This window comes from Phocoena phocoena, chromosome 4 (genome assembly GCF_963924675.1).
Source record: "Phocoena phocoena chromosome 4, mPhoPho1.1, whole genome shotgun sequence".
Taxonomy (NCBI): domain Eukaryota; kingdom Metazoa; phylum Chordata; class Mammalia; order Artiodactyla; family Phocoenidae; genus Phocoena; species Phocoena phocoena.
The window spans coordinates 6630406-6657425 of NC_089222.1; the positions used below are offsets into that span (position 1 = coordinate 6630406).

The 27020-nt window shown below is 40.0% G+C and overlaps 1 protein-coding gene across 1 annotated transcript in view; it reads left to right on the forward strand.

Annotated features, from left to right (window-relative positions):
• Window positions 1-21268: 21268 nt before the first annotated feature.
• Window positions 21269-27020, forward strand: part of ZNF385D (zinc finger protein 385D) — a 334430-nt gene continuing 328678 nt past the window's right edge. The window contains exon 1 of the mRNA XM_065875748.1: window positions 21269-21531. Within this exon, the coding sequence (XP_065731820.1) occupies window positions 21510-21531 (22 nt within the window). The 5' untranslated portion in view covers window positions 21269-21509. The remainder of the gene's footprint in view (window positions 21532-27020) is intronic.

The window sequence follows — 27020 nt, forward strand, 5'->3', positions numbered from 1 at the left end:
TGATGAATTCAAATTTATCCCAAAGACATTATTGGCAGCATGATCCCATGTGGTGAAAAGACTGAGGAAGTAGCATGTTTGGGGGCCAAGGGAGAATTAGAAAATCATATCTAAAGTTCACAGCAATTGTTTGCAAGGATTCCTCTGCAGCTCTTATGGGAAGGGATCTGGAAAGCCTTCTGAATCTGGTCTTTAAATCCAAGTGCATTCATGGACAGAAGAAGAAACCTTCAGTATCTGCCCAAAAAGGTAGTAAATATGCCTTTCTCATGGAGTTCTCAGAGCTGTAAGGGATAATGTTTCTTTTTGCTTTGTATAATTATGATTTGTAAATATCCTTTTCATAATTTCACTTTATTTTCCCTTTTATGGTAATTTCTGATGCTCCATTTAGAAATTATATTTCCAGAAGTTCAATTAAAGCTTGTTATTTCAGTTACCTGCACATCACATCAAATTCCTTAGGTAAGGTAAAATGCTAAACATCAATTTAAAAAATGAGAAAGGGATAAGAAGAGAAATTCTCACACACACACACACACATGCACACACACATTGTTTTTCACAGAAAACATTAACCTATCTTGATAAAAGAAAAATAAATGCAAATGACAGTGAAATGCCAATCGTAATCTTTGTGGTGGGATACATACACACACATACACACAAGCAGACACACACCCACATATATTCCCTTTTTTAAAGTGAATAGTCAACGCTGGTGATGATGGAGTGAAAATAGACACATACGGTGCTGATGTTATTGTAAATCAGTACAGTCCGTTTGAGAACACAATTGAGCGCTACGTACTGAAATTCTTTGCAGCAATTTTACCTTTTACCCCAGTAGTCATATTTCTAGGACTTTATTTAAGGAAACAGTGAGTAATAAGCACAAAAACTAATGGAAGAGGATGTCCATTGCCATCCCATTTACAATAATGAAAACTTGAAAACCATGTAACTGTCCAAAAATAGAAGAATATTTAAATAGGCCCACTCATGACAGAGGAGTTCAACAATTAAGATTATATTTTGCAGAATCTAATGACATGGGGAGGACGTTGATTAGTATAATATTAAACAAAATTTCAGAATACAAAGAAATAGTATCAAATATTTAATATGTACGTAATATATATTGTCAATATAAGCTATAAAGTTGATTAGCTGAAAGGAACTAGTACTCTTAAAACATTCATATATGGGATTATAGATGCTTATTTTCTTCTTTACTTTTTTTCTGAATTTTTCAAATTCTTTAACAGGAGTAAAATTATTATTAATTTTCCCAAATTGTATAATTAGCGAAAAGTGTTACCGTTAAAAAATGAGCTGTAGAAAGAAATGTACACTATTTTTAGCTAGGTAATCCAAAAATATACTCTAGAATCACATTCTTGTATCAATAAGAAAATGATTCACGATTCCCCTGTCATTAAGAACCTCAAGTATTTCGGTATAAAAACAATTTCTGGAGACACCAAAACAGAAAACATATAGGGAGGAAGAAAAGATGCACAAATAACCAAAACGGTCATGATAAAATTGTAGAAGACAAATTTGGAAATCAGATAACATATAAGGTCCCGTTATATGTTATATGTACCACAGCCAGAGGTACAAACTTCAGATAGGTGCAAATAGGTTCATTGAGAGTTTAGAGTATTTTAGAGATAGTAGGGCCATGAAAGCAATTCACGTGCCCTCCTTCCCCCGTTTTTTTAAGTAAGAAGGAACAGTCTTCCTTTACCCTAACATTCTGATGAGCTTGGGAAGTACCAGATGTTGCAGGTGCCAATAATGAATACTCGATGCTGCTTTAAGGAGCAGTGCCAATTCTTTCTGAAAATACTAAGCGACCCTGCACGAAAACGTTAACGTAAAAGGAAACACAGGTGAAACAGAAGCAAATGGTATGCGAAAGCCAGCCCTTAGCCAGAGGAATTTACTCAGCTTTCAACAAACTCTTTGTGCTTTTGACTGTTTCCTGCGTCTAGAATCACCCCTTATGCGATGAAACTGGCTTGCACCCCCTTGCAAGAGCCAACCGTGCACATCTCATTGGAAGCTCTGTTGGTTGTATCGATGCCATGAAATGGGTGCCTTGGTGGGAGTGTTTAAACCATGGAGAGTGGCTAATGCTACAAATCAAGGCTTTGTTTCACTGGAGAGTCAGCTGTTACATATTTCCCAGCATACCCCTGGCCTCCATCTGTCCCCTCTGTTTCAGATCCTTTGTTCAACTGTCTGTGTTATTTTTATTTCCTTGTTTCAAAGGTACCACGAAGATCTTAACCAAATCTCTTAATGCTCCCCCTTCACTGGGCATCTTCAGAGTTCCCCAAGTGCTCATATCAATGACAGGTCCTGGACTGGAAACATCAAAATCCTACGTGATTCCTAATCATATCCACTTCATCAGTGATAGCAGCACCATCATCATCTGTCCAGCTAGTCAGCAGAATCTCTTCAATATTTTCTAATCAATCCACTCCGTTCCAGCTCTGAACCTACCAGAATATCTTTCCTGGGAATTGCTATTTCTTTTTCATAAGCCTTTGGGCGTTGTGAGACCATGGAATTGAGTCGCTACTTCCTAGTTCCCCTTTCTTGCTTCCATCAGAGGGTCCCCACTGGCTTCTCTTTTTAAACGTGTTACTTCTTGTTGACCCTTGTTTTGAACAGAGAAACTCACTTTGGGGAGGAGAAGACTAGAGAAGCCTGAAATGGCCAGGCATGGAAGCACAAAATAGTAAATTTCTCTTTCATGTTCATGTAACGCTTTTAAATTTGCAGAAATTAAAATGATGTTATTAAAATGATGGATAATAATGATGATAGCAGCTATTTATTTAGCACCTATATAAGCCAGCTGTTCAAAACCCAAAAGCAAAGTAGAGATTATCATCCCAGTTTTACAGATGACGAAATGGAATCTCCAAAGGTTAAGTAACTTTCATGGGGTCACACAGCTGTTGAATGGCAATGCTTGGATTGAATCCTAGGTCAGGATTGCTCCAAAGTCATGCTTTTTCTATTATAACATTATGTCTTGCCAAAGCCTGAGGGACCCATCGCCCCTGGTTTTTGTAACCATCTTACTTTAAGTCCATTAGAAATTTAAGATTCGTTTGATTTTTATTTTCTAACCATATCATATAGCTAACTCCAGCTTTCAACCTCATGTTTACCCAATCCACTTCTTTTGTGTGTGTATGATTTAATAAAAAGTATACAGTTCTTAAGTCTAAAGTTCGATTAGTTTGGCAAATGTACCCATGTGACCACCACATTAATTAAGATATATAGAATTTCTACACCTGAACTCTATAAAACCATATTTAGGAATAAAGCGATTTATAGGACTTTTGTAGTTAAATAATAAAAAGTAAGTACCTCAAATTTGGCAATATCTGTCCAGCACTGTCCAGATGACTGGGACTCTAAAATTTTTTTTTTTTTTTTTTTTTTTTTTTTTTTTTTTGCGGTACGCGGGCCTCTCACTGTTGTGGCCTCTCCCGTTGCGGAGCACAGGCTCCGACGCACAGGCTCAGCGGCCATGGCTCACGGGCCCAGCATGTGGGATCTTCCCGGACCGGGGCACAAACCCATGTCCCCTGCATCTGCAGGCGGACTCTGAAACCACTGCACCACCAGGGAAGCCCTAGGGACTCTAAATTTTAATGACATAAATATCAAGGACATACAATGGAAGTTTTGTTGAGGAGCTCCCAGTGGCCTGGATAAACCCTTAAGCCTTCCCATCTCCCTATCCTCTGATGTTATGTTTCCTAAGAACAACAAATTATCTAATATTTCCGTTCCTCAGATTAAATAATATCAGGAAATGGAGATGATCTTAGATAGGGAACAGTGGGATATCAGTCACTGGAAAAAGAAGTTTCCCATCTTAAAATGATAAATTACTATTTGGGGTATAAACAACGCAAAACAACAAACACAACAACTTCTCATGGCAAAAATTCCATTCTCAAATATGTCTTTACTCTCTTTTCCAGAGATTCATCAGGGAAAATGTACAGATGTCCAGACACATGGTCAATGGTGACTCTTCTTCCTCTTGTGTTCCTTCATTCACTCCTTCATTTACCCATCTAAAAATATCTTTGCGGACTCACTGTGGACATTATCGTGGGAGCCAGGAGCACAGACATGAGTAAGATAACCGTAGATGCCAACATTCTGCCCTCAGGCAATGCACCGGTCCAGTGAAGGAGGGCACACAAGCATAGGTGCACCACACACTGTGATCAAAGCCTCAAGAAAACTGTGTTTAGGTTGAAATAGATGGAGAAAGTTGCAAGTTCCTATCTCTTCCCTGGGAAAAGGGTAGTAAAGAAAGACTTTCTTTAGAGTTTCATTCCATTGGGCAAACCTGTTAATTATGCGTTGATTCTGCTTCCTTAAATAGAGATAAAGAGGAAATAGAAGGTAGCAAGAAAATAATTAGTACTTTAAGAATAAGTTCTTATTAATTAGCACCTTCCTTTTTTGTATATTTAATCATAGTGTGTCACTCTTTTCTGAATGCTCAGTTCTGGTTATAAAATGGGTCATGACTCTATCTTCAAGAAGGTCCTTCATCTTTGCCCATAACCAGAATGCAGGCATAGGTCACAAGGCATGAATGGCCCTGGGGGTTGTCTCAGCCGCCTCAGGGGCTCCATAGCCCACTAAGATATCTCCCTTTGAGACCCTCTATTACATACAGCAAGGCTAGAAATGAGAGACAAGTATATGTTCGTATAATCCTCTTATGCTTAGAATGTACTTATGTGGATAGTTAGAACAAAGTGTAATAATGTAAAAATTCAAGTGTTCTTTTCCTTGTCGGCTAGAATTTATGGTAAAGGGCTAGTCCATTGGATATTCAGTGGGTGTTCATAGTGATATAAAGCTATCATTTACACTTTTGTGCCCTAACCCAGCATTATAGAGTCCACTTCTTCCTAAAGCACGTGTGTATCTTCAGCCTTGTTTAAAGGTGGCTGTCTCACAGTGTCCTAGCATTCCCCTAAGAAGTGTGATTACTGTAAGGCTCTCAACGGATCACATTTCCGTTTCAATTTCGGCTTAGACACAAGTGGTTGTGGTGTGCGTATGTGTGTGGGGGGATGTTTGTACGCAGGCTCTAGCCACGTCTCATGAACAACAACAAAAAAGATTGGATGTGAAAAGATCTTATATTTGATAGCTACATTAAGTGTGGTCATTGAGCCCACAACTTGAATCAAGCATTGGATTAGATAAGATTTATATTAATAGAACCTCATCTGGCTGTCCTGTTTACCCATAACCACAAATCCTTTCAAGTACATTGGTTCAACTCCAGACAGTTTTTCTAGTACATACAATTTTAACTATGTGTTCTTGACTTCAAGGGTCTCCAGTACTTTATCCTGCCTTCTAACTTGTTTTATCCTTCCATTCCACCTTTGCTCCATTTAATACACCTTCTTTCAAATTCCATCTATTCTAAATTACTTGTCTTGACCTCATTATTTATTTATCTGTTATCCTTCATCCTCTAACGGACTTTCCATAGTGGTTTAATAAGACTTTCTCTGTTCTCCTGCAGGATCTCTGGTGAGATTTGCATCTTATAGCAAATCTGGTAGATCTATTGTGAACCATCAGAAATTGAGATAACAGAGAGAATCAATGAATCCATGTTACTCGTGGCCAGTGATATGCCCAAACTCAAACTCATCTCTAGAAAGGGTGCTAACGGTGCCTTGATACATGGGCCAGAGTCATGATTTGGAGTTCTAACACTTCAGTAGGCATGTCACTCATTCACAACAGATAGGAAGTCATCTGGTTGACAAAGTTCAATGTTCTTCATCACTCTAGTAATAAAAGAGGCTTGATTATCAGGAAAACAATACATAAAAACATAAGGAGAACAGGCTACATATCAACCCTAGGAGTCAAAAGCCTTTACTCTTATTGTTCACAAGCACATCTTCACAAAATGTTGGTGGAAAATAAAGGTTGGAAGAGAATAGCTCTTTGTTCTGGAGACCTAGAAGCTATTGTCATTTTTCTAGAAACCATTATTATCATCCCATAACTACTCTGAGTTCACTTCCTGAATACCCTTGATTCCCTCCAGCCTGACTGTTGCTTTCCTTCTTTTCTAGACCACTGTGTTTCTCTTCTTCACGATGCTGCCATTTTCTCTTCTTTAGGAGAAATAGTCAAAAGGCTAGAGTACAGAACTTGACCGTGACGGCCCCTAGTGTCAGTCTACGGAATCTCTTCCAATTAACTAAGGGAGTGATAAGAGATTATTACTATTGGAGGAACAGAGACTTATTAAAGTTACCTCAAGGCGAAAAACGAAATCATTTGAAAGGTGCCCGTGAGAAGAAACCATTGAATAACCAAATCCTACCCTATAAGAATGAGCCTCTCTTTCCATCCAACATACAGCTTGCCTGCTCTCTTTCTGTCTCTCTGCCTCGTCCCCTCTTTTCCACCTTCCTGGGCTTATCCACCTTGCACTGGACTCCGTAAGGCCTAAGTTTATATGAACTCCTAGTTCCAGGGTCCATCACCAATTGACAAGTTCCTTCTCCATCTCTTAGTTTGTTTTCAAGGACAAACAGGATTGGCTTGGTTCATTTTTTCAAGCTGAGCCGTACAAGTCATAGGTCTCAGAAAATCCTATTCAGAGGCCACCGTAATCAAATCAGTCACGTCCAGGGGTGAGTAAGACCTGCATATTTCATATGGAAAAGGAACTTCCCCAGAGAGGAGGATGGCTTGGCAACCACCTTGAAATATGTCCAAATTCCCTATATTTCCCATCAAGATTGTCGCCTTGCTTATATTTCCAGGAAAGTTAAGACAGTGAAATCTCACGTACTCACATTACATATATATGTATTGTGTAGCTGCTGTACATACATAACATTTAGGAAATGGCTGCATTTATTTCTCAGAAATAAATGCAATAACCCGCTGATCTTTGGAAAATACTACTGTGATTAGACAGACACTCATTTTTGAAACTTTATGGAAGAAACGAGACACTCGTGGCCACTGCAGATCCTTGAGGCCACCATAGGTAATGACAGTCTCAGAATGCTCTTTACTGCTTGAGGATCTTCAAAAACAGGGTCACCCGTAATGTGAGAGATGTTACTTAGGAAATTTGAAGGCAGGAGAGGAGTAAACAATTTTACAAATTGGGCATGTGAGCCAGAGATGTAGAATTATACTACAGCTGGCAGATAAAAATAAAAACTTGTGGTATACACCTCAAAGTTTCACGTTTTCTATTTTGTTCCGCGTGTCACATATGCATGTATACATTATGCATATACAATAGGTAATTATATTACAGACTCCCATCTAGCCAACACACTGACTCCATCATCTGAAGGCTAATCTGGGTCAATTGTCAAACAATCAACCGTTCAGTTTTCATTCTTGTGTTCAATGCTCAGCTCCCGTGACAGCTGAAAAAGCTGACTTACCCTGAAACTGGCTGAATTGGTGATTCTCAACCAGACAAGCCCAGCCATGCAAAACGTCCTTTTTTTTTTTTCCTTGTCTACTACGTTTCATTGGATGACATGTAGACAGAAAACCCAAGCAAGGAAAAGCGGGAATTATGTCAGAGATTTAGGGCATTTCTGCATATGCTTATCTCAGAGTTGCATGGTTATATGAGTGCTTTATTTCCACACAATACTTAGTAGGTCACTATTCTAGTACCTGTTGAATCAATAAGCATACAGGCCATCCCTTTCCTGATTAAACCCTTTGTGGTTTTCTACATCCTTGCCGCAGGGTCATGACTGCCTCCAAGGTACCTGCCGTCCCTCATTCTGTACCACTTTCCTCTGCCTCTCTTACCTCCTGTCCCCATGCTCCTTTTTTCTTCTGGGCCTTTGCACCTGCTGTGAACTATGCCTGGGATACTTGTCCTTTATTTTTCTTTAATTTGAAATTCTCCATACTCTTCAACGTAGACGTCATGTTCTCCAGAGTCCTCTCCAGCCTCTCTTTCTGCCCATCGGAGGTTCAGGGGGTCTTATTGCTGACAGTTTCTTTAGAGCAGACTCTCCACACAGCTTTTACTAAGGTGAAATATATATATATATATATATATATATATATATATATATATATATATATATTTTGGTTTTTTCCCCTCCAGAAAAACTGGTCTGGTTATTTAACTAATGCAACATTATTTTCAAAGATATGTGATGTATATTTTAGGTACTAAAGTGCATGATAAATTACTCACTTTAAAAGGATCTCTCAAGCAATTTTATACTTCAAAATTATGCAAGTTCCTTAAAGCTAATGGATTTCTTCATGCTCAGATTAATTAGGGTCTTTTTCTCCTCTAGTTTTTTTTTTTCTTGTTCCTTTTTATTGAAGGTGAAGAGAAAACTTTCCACTACCTAGAAACCCTTGTGAAACTTTTATTGTCTTTTTTAAAAATAATGACACCTTCTAGAAAAGACAAAATGCTGAGTGATTACCTTTCTTGAAAAGAAAGAGGAGAGCATCATGATTGAGTATCTCCTGGCAGACCTGACAGCTCTGAGCCATCACTCTTACTCAGACAGAGTACACGGACCGGGGCATTCATTTAAATTCTCAGCTTTCCTTTCTTCCCATTAATCCCTAAATCAACAAGTCTCTGGAGAAAAGGTGGGTTTTCTTTCTCAATTATCCAGTGATTTCAAGGGCTTCTTGGGGCATCAGCATACTGTCTTCTTTGGGAAATTAGTTTTCCTTGCCTTTAGGTACTTGGGACTTAAGTTTATACCACCAAGTATATACTGAGTACTTCCTCAATGACAGTGTCACAGGATGGGTTCTCCGGGAAACAGACAGAGATGAAGGTTAGCAGGTAGAGTGTTTATCTGGGAGCACTCTGGCTTGGCTCCGTGGGAGGGAGAAGAGGAATTCGACTAGAGAGAAAAAGAAGTTGAGCTGGGATGCACGTCCAAAGACAGCTTTGGATGCTCTAGCACTTAAATGGCCCCACTCCACCGAATTGTCCCAAATTGGTCTGAGATGGCCAGGATGTTTATTTCCACATTGATCACTGATGCGGTCCACCACAGGGGGAGAAAGCTTAGCAACGCAGCTCCCAGCATCTGCGACAACACCTGAAGAGGCTGGCAGGTGAAGGCCTTCTGTCTGAAGCATTCCTAGCAGCTGAGCAACAATTCTCATTTTAGGGAGATCTGGGAGGTGTGTCATGGGCAGGCGTTATAAGAACACTCAGTGGCAATAAAATAAACGAGACGTATTAATTCTTCCAAATGAGATTTCACATTATAAACAGGAAGACATACCAAGGAACTTTATCAAGGGATAAATCACGTTTCTCTCAAGGCATAAAAAAAGTTAGTCACTAATTATGAACTTGGCAACCATCCTAGAGAAGGCTCATCCTTGCTGGTCAATTAATGACTTAGTGATCAAACTGTGCAGTACTTTGTGCATTTTGGATTTTTAAAGTTATTTTTTATTATGTATTATATCAGATCTACCACTGTAGGAGTGGAGATTAAGGGTTTATGTTGTTTTGTATTTCATAATATTTCTTCAGATAAATCTCTCCTATAAAACAAACAAAGAAAGAAAACGATTAAGGATGACAGATAATCGAAAACAAACTTATGGTTACCAAAGGGGAAACGAGGGCTTGGGGGGGTGGCGGGGATAACTCGGGAGTTTGGGATTAACGTACACACACTACTGTATATAAAATAGATAAACAACAAGGACCTACTGTACAGTGCAGGGAACTATACTCGATACTCTGTAATAACCTATATGGGAAAAGGTCTAAAAAAGAGTAGATATATGTGTGTGTATAACTGATTCACTTTTGCTATACAGCAGAAACAAACACAACATTTAAATCAACTATAATCCAATAAATTTTTTTTAAAAGTTCTCATTACAAGAAAAAAAGATTCTGTAACTATATATGGTGACAGATATTAACTAGATTTATTGTGGTGATCATCTCACAATATATACAAATATCAAACCACTATGTTGTACACCTGAACTAATACAATGTTATGTCAATTATATCTCAATAAAAAAAAAAAAAAAGATGAGCAGCATTTCAGTAGGTTAAAAAGGTATGAAGAAGGGCCTGCCAGATGCAGGGGAGATGGTGATACCAGACAGAGAGGAATATGAGTTGGTAGATAAAGGTAGAAATTTGATCACGAGATAGAGAAGGGTAGAGAGAGTGGTGGAAGGGAAGAACAGATTGGAACAGCTGAATGCAGTAGCAGAGACCCTCGAATAAAATCCTAAAGATATCGGAAAATGCAAAAAAAGGGAAAAAGAAAATGTTTCATAAGAAGGAACGAAACTGGGTCATTTGCAGAGACATGGATGGACCTAAAGACGGTCATACAGGGTGAAGTAAGTCAGAAAGAGAAAAACAAATATTGTATATTAACACATATATGTGGAATCTAGGAAAATGGTACAGATGAACCTACTTGCAAAGCAGAAATAGACATAGAGAACAAAGCGGGGAGAGGGGGTGGGATGAATTGGGAGATTGGGATTGACATATATACACTACTATGTATAAAATAGATAACTAGTGAGAACCTACTATATAGCACAGGGAACTCTACTCAGTGCTCTGTGGTGACCTCAATGGGAAGGAAATCTGTGAGGGAAGGGATATATGTATACACGTGGCTGACTCACTTTGCTGTAGAGCAGAAAGTAACACAACATTGTAAAGCAACTATATGCCAATAAATAATTAAAATAAAACAAAACAAAAAAGTCATAATTTTAAAACAACGTGGCTTCAAATTGAAGTTCCATGAAAGATTTTAACAAGTGGATACTGTTTTCTGCATCTATTGACATATTTTTTAAAATCCCAAACTTAGAAGCTTAGAACAATAATAAGTTATCATCTCTCACACTGTCTCTGGGTCAGGAATTTGGGAGTTTCTCAGTTAGGTGGTTCTGACTTGGGGTCTTTCGTGAGTTGCATTTAAAATGTCGGTTATAGCTGCAGGTATCTGAAAGTTTGACCCAAGTTGAAGAATTCACTTCCAAGGTGGCCTACTCACATGCCTGGAAACTTGATGCTAGGAAATGCTGGAAATCTCAGTCCCTTGTCATGTGTCCCTCTTTGTAGGGTTTACTGAGTGTCCTCATAGCAGGGCAAGTCCCCTCTCCTAGAGGATGTGATCCAAGAGAAAGAAACCAAAGCCGCTTTGCCTTTTATGACCTCATCTTGAAAGTCACACCTTGGTCATGTCAACAGCATCCTATTAGTTGCTCAGGTCAGCCCTACCCAAAATGGGAATGGGCCACACAAGAGTGTGGATACTGGGAAACACGAATCCATCACTGGGGACAATTTTGGAGGCTGGCTCCACACATGAAGAAAGAGGACACATTACTGGTATTTTTTCATTAGAGCCCACCACGGATGTTGAGCTACTGGTGAGTTGCTTTTCTGGTTCTCTGTGGCTATCCCACAGGACTGAGTTGACTTTCATATGGTCAAAAGGCGATGACATTTTACAAAATCATTCCATTTTCTTTTTAGTAAATTAAATTATGGCCAGCATTGAAAAAACAATGCAAAAACAGCATATAAGTAAAATTATACTTAAAATATACACGTATTAAACCAATCTTTCCAAAATATGACTGACGGTGAGGGCCGGTACTGTCGTTGAATGATCACTTGCTTTGCTGTATCAGTTAAACCCAGTGGTCGGTGAAAATGTGTAGATTTGTTGCATTATGTCCTATACTGTATTTTGTTAGCACAATTCATGATGATGAATTAAGCATCACTATTCATGAAAAGAATAGAAAGAGAAACATGACCTTTTCTTTCAGATACGTATTCTGTGTATAGATTTTAAAGCAGTTTCGCGGTTGGGAACAGAATAGATATTTATGTTTTCTGTGATTTTGTAATCGTAAATAGGAAATGCGAGGGTTACTTCCATGTTAGAGTAGCAACAATAATGTCTGTCTGCATCAAAGCTCCCTACCACAAAGGTGAGCCTTTGTTTACCTTTTGAAAATGCTTTTCCAAGAGGCTGTGGGTAGCCGTTTCCAATACGGAGAAGTCCATTTGATCAGATAGCAGCAAAACTGATGAAAAGCATCATGGAAGTGACAGCAAGATTAATTAAGTTCCTTCAGCTGTATTCACGTATGGCCGTGCAGAGTTCCTTTGGGTACTGCCACAGTTAAATGGTGTTCATGGTGATAAATACTGTGGATTTCCAGGACTGACATTTTTGAGTCAAGGATAAAAAAATCACATGCGGTCATTTTATCCACCGAAAGGATCAGAGATGAGCCCTTAGGATTGTTTCTACGTTTGAGCAAAGCCAAGATTGAAACTGAGATATAATTAAAAGAATGTTGAAACTGGAATCGTTTGTTTTCCTTTATACATTTCCTTCATGTGTTTTAGACATTTGACAGAGGGAGCCGAACAAATTTCCATCTACTGTATTTGACTTGAGGTGCAGAATTATGCACACTTGGAAGCACTTTCAATTTCTTTGAAAGTGAATGTATGCAAAGTTGGGGGCACACTGCATTGTCTCTGTGCTCACTCTATAGTGTTATTATCATGGTATATATAAAAATGGAATGTCCATGACCTAAAGCATCCAACTTTACTTGACCTGTACTCAATTTACCTTGAAATATCTTTTTTTTTTTAAAGCAAAAGAAGAAATTCAATATGATGTTTTCTTCTTCCATTTGGTTTACAAGCACATTTGTTGTGGGGAGAGGGCTGATCCTCAAATTGCTCCCCAGAAACCATAAATGAATTTTATTTTAAGAAAAATCGGAAACCTCTGGAGCGTATAAGATCTCTCAACCGGCTCTACAAGATGTATTAACTCATGGTAGGGTGTCACCAAATATCTTGGGAGGCATATTATTACATTTCTGCCCTTGGAAACACTTTAAGGTTCACTCACATATTCATTCAGTAGACACTTCCTGCATCACGTGTCGCTTCAAACCCTTTAATCTGGGATGTGAGGTCACATCCAACGTAGGCTCTGTGTTTTCCTCTCCAGCTTCACTTGGCATGAAAATCTTTCATGAAACTTCCTCTTGAATGCTCTTGGGGTTTTTTTTGTCCCCCAGACCTACCATTCACAACTCCACCCTTGCTTTATGTCATTTGCCAATGTCTGTGTTTTATCAATCTGGGCCAATAATAAAGATTGAACTTAAGTGCCACCTCTTCTCTGCAGCTTTCCAGGTTTGCCTTGAAGCCATTATAATTTCATCTTTTACCAAGCCCTTACATACATGTCCTAGATTATTCGTTTGTCATTTACTTGATACTACCTTTTTTTTTAACTTATATTTTTGTATGAATGCTTCATCTCCTTAAATAAGACACCAAATGCTTTGAGAAGCAGAGCAGTAGCTTAAATATTTGAGTTCAGTGTGTTGTTATATACGATCTTCACTTCTTTTTTTGCCACTGATGATAATAGTTATAATAATTAAACTTCCTACGAGTGAGGCACCAAAGTATGTGGACTGGGGACTACCAAACATATGATGTGGTGTCCGTTGATTTTTGGAGAAAATATCTACATAGATACAAAGCAAGAGGTCAGTCAGCCTTATTAAAAGCTAGATAAAAATGTGAACACATTCCTGAAGGGCTTTGGAGGGGAAAAAAGAAAATAAGAAAGGGAAAACGTGACAGGGAGCTAATCCGAGAGACTTCAGAAAGGGAGCTTGTGATGCTTCCTGTTATAAGGGAATCAGGACAATCTGTCAACCAGGGTAAATGTGCTAATAAAAGGCACCTGTAAGAGCAGCTGGGGTTTGATCAGCTTTTCCCAGATTCTTCTCTGACTAAACTGTTCTTGACTCTGGTGATACTTGGCTCCCGTATTGGATTCCTGACCCGCTCTACCCACAACATTTCTGATTTGTCTTTTGCCTAATGGCTGATCAGCCCTCCGGTTCCTGGCTGGCCTTTCCTCCCAGCTTTGGGATTCTCTCTTCACTCTAAGATCGCTCTTGAAGTCTCCTCCTTGTCTATGGAATTCTGATACTCGTCTCCAACCGCAGCAAAGGTTGCTGCTTCCTAAGTCATGGATGTTAACGGCACCCTCCAGTCACTAACCCAATCTGCCATGCCCTTGGTGTGCACTTCTGCTATATTCTGAGGTATGTTAAAATACTAAAGGAATTGATATTTATCTATTTCTCCCATGACTCCAAAGAACCTTCGTTCTACTTCAGGGATATGGATAACTGGGCTGCTTATTGAAATGCAATCTAATAAATACTGTAATAAAGTTTTGCAAACAATGTTTGGGAGCACATTAGGGGAACACGTGAGTCAGACATAGCCTAGGGAACACTTCTTAGAAAATGAAATATCTGAGCAGTTTTGGGTGGTGAATACAATTATTTAGACAGATAAAGGGGAATAGGAAAGGGCATTCCTGGTAGAATATAACTATATTCTCGGTAGCATCAGGACAGAGCATCATATGGAAGACTTTTGAGATATTTATTCATTCAAATAAATAATAAATCAATACAAATAAATATTTATTTCATGTCTCTTATTGTTGAGACACTTTTTGAGGCACTGGATACAGTGTGAACGTGGTAGATATGCCCCTGCCCTCATGTCCATTCTGTTGGGGGTAAAGAAGCAATAAACCATAACCAATGAGTGAATGAGATGAAGGATGTTTTAAGTCTTCCTCTGCATGAGACAAAGCTGGAAGATGTTCCAGATCCTACTGGATAAGTTAAGCTATGGAAACCGCAAGAATGTAAGCACCATGTAGACAGACTGTCTGTAATTTCATCAATGTACTTTCAGCACCTAGAACAGTGCTTGGCACATGAGTACCCGATAACTATTTTTTGAATGAATAAACATGCCCAGGCCACAGCCAGCTCCAGGGTAAGAATTCTGAGAGGGTTCTCAATGCCAGTTAGTAAATCTTGTAAAAAAGCCCATGTTAACTGACCACATATAGAAGGAATTTATTAGACGATGTCTCCAAGGTTAGGGAATTTCAGATATGTAGAATTTTAGAATATTACAGTATTTATAGAATTTTTCTTCTTATCACAATATTAGCACTTCTTTTCCTGTAGGCTATTTATTACCCAGATTAAGGTCCCTAGGCATTTAATTTCAATGGAAGCATCAAGTAGGAATCAATGAATAAAAATGAGTTATGAGTGTGTAGTCATGTCTACACCATCTACAAAATTCTGAGCAAAACACTACACAGATTAGTTGCACTTGTCGTTTGTTCTCATACAGACAAATTAGTTATTTCTCCACCTTTCAACCTGTTTTGACATTGGGTGGAGGTAGATTAGACGGAGGCAAACTCAGGCTTAAAATAAATAGCCTTCCATCAAATGTCGTTCATATGTCAACAAATATTCACTCAACAGATTATCGTGCTTTTAATAAATATTCAGTCACCTGATACGCACATACTTGGTCTCTTGCACTTATAATTCCCCAGGGCTCAGTGTTGACCCTATTCTACGTTTCCATCTATATTCCCTTGGAGGTATCACCTGGTCTCATGGATTTAATCACCATCTGTAAGATTATGATTTTTTTTATTTGAAAATACAACTTTTTATTTGTTTATTGCTTTTTTTTCCTCTCTTTTTTTAATTGAAGTATAGTTGATTTACAACGTTGTGTTAGTTTCAGGTGTACAGTAAAGTGATTCAGTTATACATGTATATATACATATATATATGTATATATGTATTTTTTTTAGATTCTTTTCCCTTATAGGTTATTATAAAATATTGAGTATAGTTCCCTGTGCTCTACCGTAGGCCCTTGTTGGTTATCTATTTTATATAGATAGATATATAGAGTAGTGTGTATTATGTTAATTGCAAACTCCTAATTTGGTAGCTCTAAGTTTATTTCTGTGTCTGTAGGTCTATTTCTGTTTTGTATATAAGTTCATTATAAATGCTGGAGAGGATGTGGAGAAAAAGGAACCCTCCTACACTGTTGGTGGGAATGTAAATTGGTGCAGCCACTATGGAGAACAGTCTGGAGGTTACTTTAAAAACTAAAAATAGAGCTACCATATGATCCAGCAATCCCACTCCTGAGCATATGTCTGGGGAAAACCATAATTGGAAAAGATACATGCCTCCAAATGTTCATTGCAGCACTATTTACAATAGCCGAGACATGGAAACAACCTAAACGTCCACTGACAGATGAATGGATAAAGAAGATGTGGTACATATATATATATACAATGGAATATTACTCAGCCATTAAAAAGAATGAAATAGTGCCACTTGCAGCAGCGTGAATGGACCTAGAGATTATCATACTAAGTGAAGTAAGTCAGACAGAGAAAGACAAATATCATATGATATCACTTATATGTGGAATCTAAAAAAAATGATACAAACAATGACTTTAAATATGAAGTTCAAGCATCTCCCCTGAACTCCATACTTATATAGCCCAACTGCTAGGGAACATTTCCACTTGAATATTATAATAGGACTCAAACTAAATAGGCCCTGCATTGACTACCTCCTACCCCACCACCCAAACATGTTTTTCCACAGTCTTCTCATCAGTTAGTGGAAAGTTCACCTTCCAATTGCTGAGTCTCCAAATTTCAAATAATCTATTACTCTTTTTTTTTTTCCTCTTCCATCACTTTCCCAACTCATCAAGAAATCCTATCGACCCATTTTGTCACATGTATAGATTCCAATCACTTTTTACTATCTCCACTGCTCCTACCCTGGTCTAAGCCACCAATTCTTTCCTCGATTATTACAAAGGCTTCCTAAGTGGTCACCTGTGTTTTCCTTTGCTCCCTTTTATCCATTCTCCATGCATCAGCCATAGTGAACCTGTTAAAATATGTCAAATTACGTTACTCCAAAGGCATTCTATACAAGTCGGAATAAAAGTCTAAATCTTTATGATATGGCCAACCGAAGTCCTACTGAATTAGGCTGCGTGTAACCTATTTCACTTCAACTATTAATATCCTCCTCAGTACCTACTTCCTCTCTAGTGCATTGACCTTTCTGCTCTTCCTGGTAACCCTGAGGCACGTCCCCCATTGCCTTTTGCACTTTCTGCGGTGTTATTTATCCATCACCTAGTACAATGCACGGCACGAAGTAGACATTCAAAAGATATGGAATGTATTCAGTAAACATGGAATGAATGAATAGATAAATAATGGAATCATTCATTAAATACTGATTTATACTAGGTCTTGGAGATTTATATGTTTAAGTGCTCAAGTAGGACTTAGAAAATATGCTATCTGAGAACAAAATGGGAGCAGTACCTCCTTCACGCTTGAGGTTAGGAAAGGTTCTCAGAAGAAATAATACTTGAACAAAGCCCCAGAAGTTGAATAGGAACTGTCCAGATAAAGACAGCAGGTAAGAGGAGTGTAGTCTTCAGGGGAACTGTAGTCCTGCAGTGGGATTGGAGTGAAGCTTGTGAAGGATCAAGCATTCACAAGTGGAAAAGTAATCAGGGGCTAGTTGTGAAAGGCCCTATGTACCCTGGTAGGTGAAATAGACAATGAAGAGTCTTAAGCAAGGGAGTGAGTTGATCACATCTGTTTTAAAAAGATAATAATGGATCTAATAGGGAGCATGGGTTGGCCTTGGGCAAGCCTGGAATAAGGAACATTGGATAAAACTTTACTGCGGATACATAAGGAAGAGATGAAAGTGGACAAAACTAAGACGCAGAGGAAGGCAACATAAACGGGCTCTGCTATGTCAGGGCTGCATGACTGCTGCATTCAGCTATGAGACAGGACAAGCAAGCTCACACACTGTGGTCTGCAGGACCACCTGGCATCTGTATTGCATGGAATGTGAGAACAGCTGCTGCTAAGCATGGACACACTCAATTTGTGTAAACAGTTTGCATCAAACACCATCAGTCTCAAAGATTTGCCTGCAGGCACATAGCAAAGTATGATGTTTTACGCAGAGTAAGGTGGTACTCGGTTATGTTCATTCATTCATTCATTCATTCACAAATGTTTATTGAGTAGCAGCAAGTACCAGATACCCTTGTAAGGATGGTGGAGACAGCAGTGAACAACAAGGAAAATCCCTGCCCTCGTGGAGATGATATTCCGATGGAGAGAGATCAAAATGAACAGATGTCCACAGTAGTGGGTCAGATGGTGATACATGTTATGGAGACTTAAGAGGGTGGTGAGGGGTTAGGAAAAGCCAGGGGAAGGAGGAAGGAAGTCTGAACTGTTAGAAGGGAGACTGGGAATGACTACCCTGACAAACCTTTGAACAAGGCTTTCAGGAGACAGGAGAATCCAAGCAGGCAGCTCTCCGGATATCTGAGCAAAGGGAAAATTCACATCTTTCCATGATGTTTTCAGTCCAAATATGTGACTGGTTTTAGGGCATCCTTTGTCTTACTCGTGAAAGGTCTATTTCTACCTTATTCCCCCTCAGGATTTCTCAGCTTCTCATACTTTCTGAGAGACAGAGAAAAGCCACTGGTGTGAACGAGGTCCTTCCCTGGGAGCTGCTGGGTCCTCTCCTGGGGGGTGACATATGGGCACATCTCTCAGGCACGGCTGTCATGTCCACAACCCTACGTCTAGCCAACCTCAGCTGTGCCTTTGTTTAGATGTTATTTTGTTTCAAGATAAAAATAGTCGCATTTTTTCTTTATACATATAATATATACACATAAAGTAATTTTAGAAGGAACGATATATAAGTATACAAGTAAAATAAAAACCACTTGTTTTCCATCCAGAAATAAGCAACTTTTCTATCGGAGGTCTTGACATTCCAGATAACCCTGAATTGGAGGTGGATGGGGCACACGTGTTTAAATAAAGCAGACACCCTCATTTTTTTCTTTGAACAGAATTCCATTGTATGAATGTAACACTCAGCTCCTTGGATGCCATGTTCTTTCAGAGGCGACACACTGCTCTTTCAGACCCGGTAGAGGTTGGAATGTTCTAGTACCAAATGCTCTCTGCTTCTATTTTCATGACCATATAAATATATTTTTTTTTCTGGAACATGCAGTGATGTAATATGATTGGAGGCGATCTTTACCTGAGCCATTATAAACGGAAAATTTAGAATTTGAATAAACAGCTCTGCTTGGGACTTGAACATAAAGTCAACATACACATAGTAAGACAACTATTCTGTATTGACATTCACTGACATCATTGAGAAAGTTGCCTAAAGTCTCTGAGCCTCAGGTTCTTGTGATTATAATATACGCCTTTGGAGATCTCAGTTTGTTAGCAAGGAAGATGACATAAGTGAAAAGACTTTGTGACTGCAGAACGCCACACAAATTCAAGGGTGTTATTAATTATTAAGAGAGTCCTTTAGTATCTTAAATCTCCTGTTTTAAATGCAACTCTAAAAGCTTCCACCTTCTAACTACAGGAAGTCGAAAGGACCAAAAACTCTAACATTAAACTACAGCGCCCCCTAGCCCATGTAGGCCGTCAAGACACCTGATGAGCTTCAGGAATAAGCTCTACCACAGATGGTTCTTTTGCCTGAGGGAAAGGCCAATAATTGTACTTTTGGATGATTTCCATCTGTCCAAAAGGAAAACCACTTATGTATCTTCTTCAGGATTTTCCTGTAACATTCTTTTTAGTTTTAATTTAAAACTAGGAGTAAAAAAAGTATTCTTTACTATTGACATTTTCTTCCTCCAAATTGCTTTAAATGAAGACTATTTCTAAAAGAGCATCACCAGATTTATCCTAAGACTCGCTGTAATGTTTCTGATTTATATATGATTATCTATTTGCATTCACCAAATTCTTTATAATCCACTGCAAGATTGCAGAGCAAGCTGTTACGAGCCTCAGCCCCCCCCCCCATGTATTAAACCCATCAACAGACACAGAATTGTGCAAGAAAAGACCATGTAATATTTTAATATCACAATGGAGAAATATTGGCTACCATGGCTTACCAAAACTCCTATTAAAATATATCAATTGCTTGCTTCCATAGGCTACAGTTCTTTATTTTTTTAAATTTTTATTTGCTTTTTTCTTTTTTTATATTCTTTTCTATTATGGTTTATCAATATCTTCAGTTCTTAGTTTAATAGATTTTTGTAGAAATGTTTAAGTTTAAATGGTCCAGTAGGTAAGTTGGACCCCAAAGAGATGAGTCCTTATGAAACTGAACTTGCTCTATGGGTTTATTTTCAGTGCAGAGTATTGAAATATTAATCAGTCCAGCTTTCAGGGATTTCTTTTTAACATCCTTTTCTATGTAAGGGCTAAGCTTCTTTGCTAAGCTTTGCCTTTCTCGACTGTTCATCTCAAATGTAATGGGAGTGCTTGTGTGTGTCTATATTATACTAGTGACCAGACTTGAATTATGACACAATCCTGGTTATCTTTCAGGCTAAAATGTCTCTCCCCTTTAGGGGTCAGGGATCATTTCAGGCTCAGTGTCCTTTCTACTACCTGCTTCGGGAGGCAGCAAATGTGATCTCGTGCAGGTGCGAGGTGACTTTCATCACCAGTTATTTTTCTTTACATTTCTCTATCAACCTAGCTCAGAAAATACTCAAGAAATAAAAACAACTCTTCACCAACTGCTGGGTTTCTGTGATCTGATCACTTCTCAGTGGAAACCTGTATTACCCTAGCATGGTCCCTGGAGTCTTTTAGGTATAACCATCACAGACAGCAACCAACCCTCAAGCCTACAGCAAAGAGAATGCAGGCACAAGGCACCATTCCCCATCCTACTGCCTTTTAAACTTGGGAGGGGAGACTCAGTTGGGGCGGGGATGCTGCCATTCGCGGGAGGGGCGGGATAAAAGTGTGTCTAATGACACGTCAGTGACAGAAGTCGCCTTAACCCTGTCCCCTCTCGCCCCCCTCCCGGTGAATTTCTCCCCCCGTGCGCGCCTCAGTGGCTCTGGAGACCCTTCTCTCTTTAAGACAGCCTCCCGCGCCCCTCACTCCGCCCCCTCCCAGGTCTCTGGGCTCGTCAACGCTTCCCGAGCACCATGGTTGGTCCAGGCAGGCAATCGAAGCACCTCCCGGAGCCGCGGCGAACCGGGGGTGGGGTGGGGTGGAGTGTGGGGGGGGTCTGTTTGTAGTACTCTCAGTCCTGATGTCACAGGCGCAGCAAGGACATCGCAAGGAGGAGTCGGATTACAGTAAGGATGGGCAGTGCAGCAGGCAGCCCGAGTGCACGCTCCAGCCGCCGGGGACCGTAGCCCTGGAAAGGCGGCCCGCGAGGCGCTCATCCCGCGGCGGAGGCGGCACGCTCGGCGCCCCTGCTCTCCACGCCGGGGACGTTTCCGCCGAATGTAGCATGAAACGGGTTGGCTCTGCGCGGCAGCCCTGGGTGCGAGCTGATGCTGAAGACGCCGCGGTGGGGTTCCGGCTGTCTGATTAATGAGAAGCATAATGTATTTTGGTGAGTGTTCACGCTGATGATGTCATGCTGAGGGTGCCCAGCTCTTCATCAGGGCAGACAAGCCCTTTCGAAAATCTCGGCAAAGCCTCGAGAATCTATTCCAGTAAACCTACCTTCAGCAGGCAACTGGAGGACCCAGCTGGTGCAGCCCTAGGAGCTTCCTTTGTGCTACGATCGGGGCTGTTTGTTAGTCGTAGAGGAGTTGAAGTTGGAAAAGGAAAGAGGCAGGGGTGAGGGTGGCTAAACTTTGCCTTGATTTGTGTTATGAAGTTGATTTTTTTTTTTAGCTAGGTGAGGAAGGAGAAATGGTGCGGCGTGGGAAAGTCATGGGCAAACTCAATGGAATGTAAAAGTTCTGTACTATGGATGCTGTGGAAGCTTAGTCAATATCTACGGTTCATTAAGCATTTTGGTTTTCCCCTAATTCTGAGGCAGAAAGGGAAAGAAAACATTCTTTGGTGTGCGGTGCTTGGACAGCTGAGAGCACCCTTCCACAGCATCCCAGTTTTCCATCCAGCTAGAGCATCCTGGCACAAAATGCATATTATTTTAAACCTTTAGAGGTCTCGGAGCTGTTAAATGTTTGTGCAGTGTAGTTGTGTGCCGTGGTGGAAACCTCCCTTAGGTTTTCTGCGGAGCTGCCTGCCCTTCCAGAAAACATGTTGCGGCTTAGATCTGGGCTCTTAGTGGAGCAGTGTAAGTGGGCTGGGAGCTGCACATTTGCACTTTAACGCTGCAACTTACTGATGGGGAGAAGGCAAAACCCTTCCCTAAATGCGAAGCCAAGGATTAGACAGAATATCCTTTCCTCCTCCCTGAAGTTATGCTTTCCTTCTGTAAGTTTCATCCCGCATCATCACCTAAGGGCATCTCTCTGATATTAAAAGGTTTGTGAGAGCAGCTGAAGAGGGCTGAGGGTTCCATGATGCAAATGCTCTGGGTGATCAGTTGCCTTGCTTGGAAATATGTAAGCTAGAGTCATTTTTCAATTAGAGAGGGATTTCGAGAAACTTGGGGCAGTATTAGTTTCTCGGTTGTTTATTGCTGTGCGTACTATTTGCTTTGTTTTGTTTGCTCGAGCCTTTGAAACATTTGCCAAAGTATGGAGAAGCTGAGTGCTTTTTAGTTGTCTTGACAGCAGTTTTGATTTCCCTTTAATTTGCGTCATGTTTGGAAAGAAGTCTTAAAAATAACTAAAATCGATTTTAAAGCAAGGCTCCTCATTTGAGGGACACATTTAAGCAGAATCCAGAGTTAACACTCTTTCCAGGGGGTAGTGATAGAGGTGGTAAGCGTGTTAATTGACAATTCATAAAATAGCAAGTGTTTATTGTGAATGTTTTTGACACACGCAAAAGCTTGTAAAGATAATATGCCTTTTGGACAAAATAACATTTCAGCATCTGTACTGGTATTTGAGAGATGGCAAGGAAGATTTTAATTTTAGCTTAAGTTTTCAACCTCTTGCAACAATGCCTAAGGTGATGGTGGTGAGGATGTAGTGTTAACCAGAGCCGTGGTGTAAAAGTACTGGTCCAGAGGCCATCCGTGCTGTACTGGATTTTCCTGTGTCTCTTGGAGAAATATTCACTGGGCTAGCTCGTATTATTAACTGCATGCTAGTCCAGCCGTTTTGTAAAGCAGGGTGATTCACAGGGCAATTAGTTTCACTGTGTAATGCAAGTTTTTAATAGCACACATTGAAATATGATGTCCTGCTTCAGATGAAACTATACTCTTTTAAAGGCAAGGCTAAAGTTGCCCTCTGTGTCATGAGCACGGTTCCGTCTTACCATAATTCCGGCGTGAGATATTGTTTTATATTCTCGGAGGAAATCGTGTGTATTTAGGAATGCTGTTTCTTTCAGGTTCTGTTATGCAGCCCCTCGCTCAAGCTGTTTGGCATCCAGAGCTCTGGGAGCCCACCTGTCTCTCATAAAATGTGTGGTCCACGATCTAGGGTCAGAATTGACAATACGAACCAGGCGTGTTAAGATTCAACAGCATTTTAATGTTGCAAATCCTTACAGTATGTATGTATGTGTGTATGTACGTAGACACATACGTGTACTTATGTGTGTGTAGCTATTTCAGGTAATTTTTTCAAAACAGTGCTTTCACTTTGCAGTTTGGTCACCCGTGACTTTCTTCTTCATATTTGAACTGCAGAGGGTTTATCAGGTCAGGGAGAACAGGGACAAAAGGAAAGCAGGGCTGAATTCTTGGGCTTTTCTGGTGATTTGTGGGAATGGGGTAGAGGTGTCAGAAGTCTTTATTTGTGTCCCCAGCAGGGAGTGATGGAGAGCATGGGTGATGCTCTAATACCCTGGGAATTGATATGCAAGCAGGGTATTTACTTCCCTTGTAAATAATCTAATTTGTCAGTTTTGCTCGCCTGCTCCGCCTTTCAAGTTTAACTGAAGACTCATTGCCTGGACAGACTGGCCCAGCCTCTGCTTCTCTGTAGACCCCTTTCCCCTTAGGGGCTGGACACTGTGACCCCGTCCTTTCTCAGTTGGAGTCAGCTGTGTGTGTGCAAGTTGGTGGAATAAGTAATATTTCCAGTTCTCCAGAATAACTCGTGTTTTGAGTGTGCTGTCTCAGACTCACGAGGCTAATGGACCCTTTTAATGACTTAAGCCTCACTCTTATCTCCTACTGAAATTTTAGTGCAGTGTTTTCAATAATTGTTCATTTGCACTTACTGCACAGTAATTTAAGAGTTTGCTGTTCAGTCACCGTGGATATGTTTGTTACTTATTCTGTCGATCTCGCATCCATTACTTGGAGTTAAGAATCAGGTTCACATGGGAGAAAGAAGAGAGGAAAAATCCCAGCAAGCAACCTGATTGGGATTTACTGTAAAAGCAAGGGAAAATCATAAAGACTTGTGAAGTTACCCTCTCCACCCGCAGGAATATTTGACAGACTTAAAAATTGCATGTGCCGAGGATAAAGAACCGTTAACAATTGATCCGGAAATAGAGAGTTCCCTGGTGGTCCAGTGGTTAGGACTCTGTGCTTTCACTGCCGGGGGCGCGGGTTCAATCCCTGGTTGGGGAACTAAGATCCCACATGTGGCAAAAAAAAAAAAAAAAAAAAAAAGGTAGTATTATGATCCCCGGTTTGCAAATGAGACCTAGAGATAATAAATAAGAAAATAAATTAAAAAAAATTAATCCGCAAATAACAACAAGCAGCTGGGAGACTTCTCACTGGATGAAGGGAGCGGTCCTGGCTGGCTATGAGTACAGCAGACCTGCCCCATGCCACCTGGTTACGGTTAGGTCAGGGGACAGTGCTGGCATGAAGGGCAGGTACATCCCAGCAGAAGGCTGTAACCATGTACTGTCTCCAGTATGTCTGAATCATCTTCCCCTTCCATCTGGCTGCACACATTTCTCCACTGCTGGAGTGATGAATGGCTGCCCGTGGTCCTGCCAACCTCACAAATTGTCCACAGTTTGCCAGAGAGGTGTCATGTCACAGCCCTTTGCCATCAGGAGAGAAAATGGGAGCCTGATGGCACTGAGGAAATTCGACGTGCCCGAAAATCAACCAGATGGAGATTCTGGGGTACTTACAGCCAAGCAGGGGCGAGGGCTTGCTCCCTGAGAATCCTGCTGCAAAAAGAAAGGATGCATCTTAAACAAATGAGTAGAACTTGAGACAAACATTAGAGCTCCCTCTCAATGCTACTATTCATGGCATATTCATTAAACCTGGAGAAAAGGGCGAGCAAAATTTAGAAAGTACGAATGAGCCGTTCAAGTGCAGCGTGGTGCTAATTGTGAATCAGCTGTCTTCCTTAAAATGCCTTTAGAAAAACCTGAAAAAGACTTAGCGCTGTGCCTATCATAACAAGAAATACTTGATGGAGGAAGCTTTTAATACAACAGTTAGAAAAAAAATCTCGTAGGAAAATTCTAGACCAGCAGCCTATTCCCCTGCCTATAATAGACACGTTTATACATTGTCATAGGAAGGACTTTGTTTTTCCGCTGGGATGTTTAGAACATTCTCCAGTGAGCGTTTACACTTTTGGTTGTGTTAGAAAAGCAGTTAGGCGGCAAGGCTACAAGGAAGGAAATGAGCAGAAAACAGCAGGCAGCAGAGAAAAACATTCCTCTTTGTGTGTGTGTTTTCAGTGGAAACATGTAACTCATCCTAATTAGTTGGTACTAGGTGATCTGTTATGGGGAATTAGGTCCACTTGAGTCCCTCAGGCACTCTGGACGTGTTTCTATTTCCCCGAGGTTACCAGCGGGAGAGAATAATTCAGGAAGGAATTTGTTAGTCCAGGTTACCCTTTTTGAAGTTTGAAGTCATTACCATTGTGTGTTATTACAAATGAATCTAAATGACATGCAATCAATTACTACATAACAGGGATGGCGGATGTGACAGGTGAATGTTGTCAGAAAGCATCAGATGCAGGAAACTGAAATCTAAGAGAACCCTCTCAAGACATTCCTCTTTCAGATTCATAGGAAGTTCTCATTTTCGGGAACCAAATTCCAAGGATGATCAAAATGTCAGTAACACGGATTCTTTAATTAGGACCCTTAAATTTTGAGCTAAGTTTTTCTTCTTTTTTAAAGGGCCTTCTTAGTTGCTGTAATTACATGGAAACGAGATGAGTTTATTTAAGGGACAAGTTCCAAAATTCATGAGATAATGACGACTTGCAAAGTTACCCTTTTGTGGGTGGCATAATTGTTCCAAAAAACAAGTGAAAAATTTAAATTAGTGTTTTCTGACTTCCACTGCAGAATATTTGGTCACAGCTGCTTTTGACTGAAATCTCCCTTGATAAGACCAGGTGTGTTGGCTAGCATATATATGTGTGCGTGTGCGTGTGTGTGAGCGTGTGCGTGTGTGTGTGCGAGTGTAACACTGGATCCTAAAATAGTGCCTTGTTATATAAATACCCAAATTTTATTTCTCATTCACATCTTTTGTATATTTGTAAATCTTTTCACATCATTTGAAAGGTAAAACTTTAAGTATTGATTTAATAAGATGGATATGAAACTGTATTTTGAGCACAGCTGGTTTTCAAGTTTATCAACCATTCTGTACCTTAGAGGTTTTTAAAGTCAAGTCATGAGGATAATTTTCAAGGCTTTTCCTGCTTAAGAAAGAGGGATGCTTGTATAAGCAGAAAACTATTTCGACTTTGACCTTGAGAAAGAGCTGTTTCCATCCGTATTACACTATGAAAAGCATGTCAAAAAACAACAAAGGTCATAGTCACTGCCCTCTCCGTCTCTCTTTAAAGAAGTCATTATATATCATTTCCCACAAAGATTAGTTTTGCAACAGAATTTCACACATGATTGGTGGCATTAAGAGAAAATACAGCATAAGAGGTGGCTAGAAATATCAAAGCTTAAAGTGGCTGAGATCACGCTTGAACCAAATTGCTAGGGTTGAAAATAGGAAGACGCTTTGCTCTGTTGTCCCGTTAAAATCGTTATAAAGCAGCT